General features: G+C 46.0%; 1 protein-coding gene across 2 annotated transcripts in view; it reads left to right on the forward strand.

Annotated features, from left to right (window-relative positions):
- The window catches only part of Phf7 (PHD finger protein 7), a 12450-nt gene extending 7277 nt beyond the window's left edge, over positions 1 to 5173 (forward strand). For both annotated transcript variants that reach the window (XM_050158263.1, XM_050158264.1), the window contains 7 exons: positions 1345 to 1446; positions 1852 to 1976; positions 2429 to 2588; positions 3104 to 3210; positions 3577 to 3693; positions 4268 to 4389; positions 4684 to 5173. In XM_050158263.1, the coding sequence (XP_050014220.1) occupies positions 1345 to 1446; positions 1852 to 1976; positions 2429 to 2588; positions 3104 to 3210; positions 3577 to 3693; positions 4268 to 4389; positions 4684 to 4910 (960 nt within the window). In that variant the 3' untranslated portion in view covers positions 4911 to 5173. The remainder of the gene's footprint in view (positions 1 to 1344; positions 1447 to 1851; positions 1977 to 2428; positions 2589 to 3103; positions 3211 to 3576; positions 3694 to 4267; positions 4390 to 4683) is intronic.
- The last annotated feature ends 2292 nt before the right edge of the window (positions 5174 to 7465 follow it).

The raw sequence follows: 7465 nt of genomic DNA on the forward strand, positions 1-7465 counted from the left end.
TAAATAAATAAATAAATAAATAAATAAATAAATAAATAAATAAATAGAAACTGGATTATAAACCAGACATGAGTGGTACACACCTTTAATCCCAGAATTTGGGTGGCAGAGGCAGATGGACCTCTATGAGTTAAAGGCCTGCCTGGTCCACAAAACGAGTTCCAGGACAGCCAGGGCTGTTACATGGAGAAAACCTGTCTCGAAAGAAGAACAAGGAAGAAGAAGAAAAGAAACTGGATTATTTTGTCTTGTTGGATTGTAAGAATTATTTATATATTCTGGATACAAATCCTTTTTAATATATATTATTATTTCTAATAGTGCTTTGAAATTTCTTTTAAATTTTGATGATGTATTTATCAGTTTTTCTTTTGTGGTTAGCACTTTTTGTGTGTCCTAAGTGGTACTTAAATACCACTGAAGTACCTAGATGCCTTTATCAAAATCAATTGGCCATATATTTATGGATCTAGGTAATCAGGACAGCGAGGACTGTTACACAGAGAAACCCTGTCTCGAAAAACCAAAAAAAAAAGAGGGGGGTGTGCAACTCCTAACCTTTTCCTGTTAATGCAGAATGGCCACTAAAGAGGGGATTTTAAAATTCCACTTACCTTCCTGTTATACGCTGAGAAAAATATTCTTAAAAAAATACTGTACGGGCTGGAGAGATGGCTCAGAGGTTAAGAGCATTGTCTGTTCTTCCAAAGGTCCTGAGTTCAATTCCCAGCAACCACATGGTGGCTCACAACCATCTCTAATGGGGTCTGGTGCCCTCTTCTGGCCTGCAGGCATATACACTGACATAATATTGTATAATAAATTAATTAATTAAAAAAATACTGTACTAAATAGGGTAAGACCGTGGGTTCTGTAGGCCAAGTGTGAATGCCAGTTTTGTCATTCCTTGCCATGCGATTGCAGCCATGTCACTTGCCACATCATGCTTCCGTGGCCTCCTCTGAAATTAAAGCCACAATAGCTCTGTGTCGTGTAGTTGTTACAAGCATGAAGTGAGTCAGTCTAGCGAGCACATATCCCCTCTGGTCACAGAGTGGCAGGAGCAGCCCTGAGTAAATGAGGGGCGGAATAGCACTGCATAAAGATACTGGTTCTGAAGCCCAGTGGCCTTTACCAAGGTATGTTTTTCCATATTGGGTTGTCCAAAGAGTTAATGATTAGAAAATGCTGGAGTATCTGATACATACCACTATCAGACTTCATTAAATGAATTGTCCCTTATACACCAGTGTGTTCCACCGAGCTCCATTTCCTTGGTCACCGTCACCCCACTGTACCATTTCACTGACAATCTTACATTGACAGCCGGTTCTGCTCCTCTAGATTCTATCTAGCAAGTTGCCTCAGAAGGGCCAACCCAACAGAGGTCTCCATGGATTTATGCCCAAAGACATCAGAAAGGAAGCAGCCCGGGCTTCTAAGAAGGTTAGAATTCCTTGAAACGAGGACCCTGGAGTGGGTAGGCCTCTTCTCATACATGTTTCAGAATCTGTGTGTGTGTCTGTATGTCTGTGTGTCTGTCTGTCCTGGGAGTCAAACCCAGGACCAGAGTATGATAAGCAAGCACTTTACCACTGAGTTACACCCCTAGCCTCAGTCCTCCTATGTCCCATCTCTTCTGGGATGTTTCCTAAGTAAAGAGAGGAAGCAGCACCCTGAGAAATCAAGAGGAATCAGTGCTTCCTGACGTTCAGCTCTGGAGTACCCTGGACCACTGAGGGAAAGAGGATAGCTGTTGCTTCCCAGAATTCCCAGTCAGTAGAAAGAAGAACCACAACCTCTGTTTGTCTTTCTCGGGTCACAAAACATTTTCTGGAATCTCATTTGCAGATCTGCTTTGTGTGCAAGAAAAAGGGAGCTGCTATCAAATGCCAGAATGGCCAGTGTGCCAGAAGCTTCCATCTGCCTTGTGGCCAGGAAAGGGGTTGCCTTTCACAATTTTTTGGAGAGTACAAGTAAGTGAGGAAGGAGAAAGTTGGGGTGCCCTTTTGTAACCGGCTGTTTAAACACCACTGAAATCAGAACCTAGTTCTCACGAGACTGTTGATTCTCCAACAAATCTGTCCCTCCACTTAATAATGGGAAACAGTGTCTTGACTTGGAAGTTTCACAGGGGTTTCTTCTTGCTTCCTACCCCCGCCTTAAATTACAAACAGCTGGGGTTCTTAGACAGCTGCGCATAACTAAATAGGGCTTGAAGTAATGGGAAGCCATGGAGACAGTCGTCAGAGCTTTGCTCACTGGGTAAGCAGCCATGAGAAGTCATCTAGAGGGTCTTCACCTGCTTTTCTGAGGGTCTAGCCATTCACTAGACACCAAGAAAATAGCTGATTGCCCTTCCTAGGTCAGGCAGCAGGGAATCTGCATCAGTGACAAACCAGAAACCAAATCCGTTTACCCACCACAGATCATTTTGTGGAAAACATCGCCCAACACAGAACATCCAACAGGGGAGTCTGGGGGAGGAAAGCTGTGTCTTGTGTTGCGAAGATTTATCCAAAACAAGTGTTGAGAATATCCGGAGCCCATGTTGTAGTCAAGCTATCTACCACCGAAAGTGTATCCAGGTGGGCTTCCTTTGCTCTAGGGGGACCTCTCATGATTGCCCTGGCCCTGTGCTTGCAACCAAGGCAACCTGGAAATGCTCAGGCATGTCTAACCTTCAGAACTACACACTGCAGGCCTGTATACAGGAACTGCTTCCGGGTCAGTTAGGGAATAATCAGCCCAGTCTCTGGTTATCCTTGGCCTAGGGCCTCATTCATGGTAAGATTTAGACTAGGCAAAATAATCAGGATTGCCAAAAGCAAATGGGTATTTCCAAGAGTGAGTCAAAGAGCTCAAAATCAGCCTCACTGCTGGGACGAAAGAAAAGCAAATGTATCCAGCACCTGACCCCTGCTGAGTCAGCACTGCTGAGACCCTAGCCAGAAATGACAACCGAGGCACTCCTGGGCACTCTTCAAAAGTGTTCTGGTCACAGGCCTGACACCTGCTGCATCACCTAGCACACCCAAACTGCCCTTCCTGAACTCCCCTGAGGTGGCCTGATGGTTTTCACAAATGCCTTCTTCTCTTACAGAAATATGCCCACACATCAGCAAAGCACTTCTTCAAGTGCCCCCAGTGCAACAACAGAGAAGAGTTTCCCCAAGAGATGCTGAGAATGGGGATTCACATTCCAGACAGGTAGCGGAAAGTCTGTACAGAGGGCCTGAGCCAGGGAGTGGGTTGCAAGGGTAGTTCAGAGACTGGCAGCAGCTGGGCGCTGATGAGCAGTGAAGAAAGAAGAGTGCTTTTCAATCATCCAAGAAAAGGGAGGGGGAAGTGGGCAGAAGGCATAGTCCTGAAAAGGTGCTTTGAAACAGAACAGAAATCTCTGGGGATGGGGAGTGTGAACTCCAGGGTGGAGCTAAGGACCTCTGCCCACAGCCAGACCACCCCCAACCTTGTTGGCAGTGCTGGGCAGCCTTTGAACTCTTGCTGTGCTTAGCTTGGATTCTCAAGGGTCACCAGGGGATTATGTGTCCCTTACAACTTCTTCTCCCCCTGCAGAGATGCTGCCTGGGAACTGGAGCCAGGGGCTTTCTCGGAACTATATCAGCGCTATAAGCATTGTGATGCTCCCATCTGTCTGTACCAACAGGGCAGAGACAGCTTTGAGGATGAAGGGTAGGAAGAAGCTCCGGGGCAGTGCCATCTTAGGTCTTGGCAGTGTTATTAAAGCAGGGTGTCTGCTCTTGCCCACCCTCTGGATAAACCCAGTTGCCAAGTTCCATTTTAGACCAGCCTCTGACTTACTCATGCACAGATGGGCAGGGCTCCTCTGCAGGGTCTGCTGTTTGTATCCACTGGAGAGGCACCTGTGCCTACCTGTCGCCTCCCAGGGCCATGGGGTGTAGTAAATGAGTATAGTAAAATTAAACTAATTTAAAGTGACCTTGGGGTTGGAGGATGACTTAGTAGTTAAGAGCACCAACTGCTCCTCCAAAAGACCCAGGCTCTATTCTCACCATTCTCATAGCAGCTCCCAGTGGTCTACAATCCCAATCCCAGGGGATCTGACACCTTCTTTGGCAATGTATGCACGTGGTACATATACATGCATGCAGGCAAAACACAAAAACACATAAAAATAAATTTCCCAGGAAGTTCTCCTCATGGCTGAGGCTGGATGGTAGGTAACATTCCAAAGTGACAGTTGGTGTCCTGATTGACCCTACACCTCTCCATGACTCTTCCGTAGGCAGTGGCGCCTCGTTCTGTGTGCTACGTGTGGATCCCATGGAACCCACCGAGAGTGTTCCTCAGTGAGACCCAACAGCAAGAAATGGGAGTGCAGAGAGTGCTCACCTGATTCAACCATGGGTAAGAACGGGGTGGGACCTAGGAGGTGGTGGTGGATGCGGTACACATCTTTCATTGCAACACTCAAGTTCAAGGCTAGCCTGGTCTACAAATTGAGTTCCATGACACAGAGAAACCCTAGGATGGGGATGGGAACTTGTCCTGCCTGGGAATGGAGAAAGCATGTCACAGAGGGGAGCTTTGGATGGGCACTGTGGCTTTGGAAGGGGAACGGCTGGTAAGGGGTGGAAGGACCTATACACAGGAGAAACAATGGCTGAGTTTCCCTTCCCTCCTCTCTTTCTTTCACCACAGATTATGTATCTGAAGACTCAGCTGACGTCCCCTGCTGCAGCAGTGCCTTCCAGCCCCAGGAGCATTTCTCCAGGGCCACTGACCTGGAAGAGAATGCAGGCTCTTCTTGGACTGAGTGGATACGACCTTCCCTATCAGAAAAGCCTGAGTCCTCTGGTGGCAGAAGAAGACGCTCCTGGAGATCTAAAGGAGTCAGAGTCACTAAGAACCACAAAAAGTCCAAGTAAAGCTTCAGAGGAGCTGCTGCCAAGGATGGTGGAATACCAGCCCGCACTGCTGCATCAGTTCAGAGAGGTAGCACTTTGAAACCATGGGACAAAGGGGACAGCAGTGAGATTAGTAGCCAAGAGATCGGCTCTCAAGGGAGGCTGGGAGCAGGACTGAGTAAGTCTGCATGCCAACAGCCGAGCATAAGGGCACCTCTGCTCTTTCTCCCGGTTCTTTTCTCCCTTCACAAAGACTCTTCCGCCCTAGATGGTTTGCATGTGCCTCCTCCTGCTTCACTTGTTTGTTATTTACAAATAAAGTTGTCTCTCCAGTGATGGCTCCTTGTGAGTTTGCTCTGGAACCTATCTAGTACACTAAGGAATCTGGAGAACAGAGTAAAGGAATAAGAGAACTCAGCTTTCTGGTCCTCAAAATGAGTCACTAAACTATTGAACGTAGAGCATAGATGTTCTTTGGGAAGGAATCAGCTTGCAGAGTAAGTGGGATCCTAGGGGCACGGAGTGTGGCCCTCAAGCAACTAAGCTGAGACTAAGTTCCAGACAATGAGCCAGTTTGGCAGTCCACTTGGGTCTGAGAACAGGCCCTTGTGGCAAGGCTGGGGTCCCTGCACTCAACATGCTTATGTGGGGCAGAAGGCTTCCACTCACCCTAGCCAGTGTGGTCTTAGCTCTGTAGCTAGAGCGAGCCACTCAGAGCCCCACTGCCTGGTGGCAGGAGCACTTCTGACGAGCATAACGAGAACTTGCATACCACAACATCCACATTAGGCAAGGCAGCTCGGATGGGAATCTGGCAGAGAGCCTGGGGAGAAACTGAATAGAGCCTATCTTATATTTGTATGTTTTTTAATGATTTCATGGGGCTTGGGTTAGTGGAAGAAACTCATCATTGCTACATGCTGAATTCCCAAGGTTCCAGTGAGTCATTGTCACTAACAGTGGAGGACAGTGTTCTCATTTCAAATATTGCTAAATCTTGCAGACTTAGATCCAAGATGTATATGGTGATTGCCCTCAGATTTGACTAGATTCACTTGAAATCATAAGCATTGTTTTGTTACTACCAAAATAAACAGGAAAGTAATATATTTTTAATATGTAAAGGTATGTATTTTTAAATCTGTAATAAATTCATTTAAAAATCTGCAGTTCCTAGGAGTGGAGTTCAGTGGTAGGACACATGCTTGCCATGTGCCAGGTTCTGGCACGACTCACCATCCAGCACTTGCATACTTATGAAAGTCATTAGACTAGTAAGGCCTAAAAGGATAATAATGAAAACCACTCCTCACTCACCCTTCTCTATTTCTAGTCCCACTTCCTAATGGCAACTACTGCCATTTTAAAGCAGTTTCTTGATTTAGTAGTATTAGAAATTATTGACTTCTTATGTTACAGTGGGCTTAGCACCTTAGGAAATTCCCATTTTCAGTCTTTTGTGATAATTTATATTATCATGACTATAATAATATGATTTACTATTGATCCAGACAGTACATTATGGTTTAACTTTTCTCCCCCTAAATTAGTAACTGCCCTTTTTTGCTTTCCTTTGGGTTTGGGAGTATGGGTGGAGAGGCGGCATTGTCTTGTTTTGAGGCAGTATCTTGATGTGTAGTAGCCCTGGCTGGCCTTGAACACACATCTGCATCTCTCTGCCTCTAGAGTGCTGCCATTGAATAAACTGCCTCTTTTATTACTCTGTACCTATTGCTAACTTCAGATAGTATATCATTGTCACTGTACCTCGTTTCTGGGAGGCCCGCCTTCTATAGCCAGTCTAAACTGGCTGCCCCTGGGCCTTCTGAACAGCTACTATCCTAGGGGTTTCTGGAACTAGACCCTTTTTCTTCATTTTCTACTTCATAGGTTTGATGGGCAGGATGTGTCTTGTTCCTGACCTGGAACTTGTCTTGTTCTGGCCTGGAACTCACTGTAGCCTAGGCTGGCCCTAAGCTCTCTAGGCTGGCCTGAGCCCCTCAAGTGCTGAAATGACAGGTTTGAGCCACTATTATGGTAGGTGACTTTTTGTTTTGTTCTGTTTTGTTTTGTTGAGACAAGGTTTCACTGTGTAGCCCTGGCTGTCCTGGAACTCACTCTGTAGACCAGGCTGACCTCGAACTCACAGAGATCAGCCTGCCTCTGCCTCCCAAGTGCTAGGATTAAAGGCATGTATCACTACCGCCCGGTTTTAACAAACTTTTAAAAGATTAATTATATATATATGAATGTTTTGCCTGAATGAATGTCTGTGCACTGCCCCAGGGAAGTCAGAAGTGAGTAGGATCCCCCTGGAACCAGAGTTACATACAGATGGTTGTGAGCCTCTATGTGAATTCTGGGTCCTCTAGAAGACCAACAAACATTCTTTTTTTTAAATATTTATTTATTTATTATGTATACAGTGTTCTGTCTGTGTGTATGTCTGCAGGCCAGAAAAGGGCACCAGACCTCATTACAGATGGTTGTGAGCCACCATGTGGTTGCTGGAAATTGAACTCAGGACCTTTGGAAGAGCAGGCAATGCTCTTAACCACTGAGCCATCTCTCCAGCC

This window comes from Alexandromys fortis, unplaced genomic scaffold (assembly GCF_014885135.2).
Source record: "Alexandromys fortis isolate MF-2015 unplaced genomic scaffold, M_Fortis_MF-2015_v1.1 scaffold_106, whole genome shotgun sequence".
In the NCBI taxonomy this organism is placed as follows: Eukaryota; Metazoa; Chordata; class Mammalia; order Rodentia; family Cricetidae; genus Alexandromys; species Alexandromys fortis.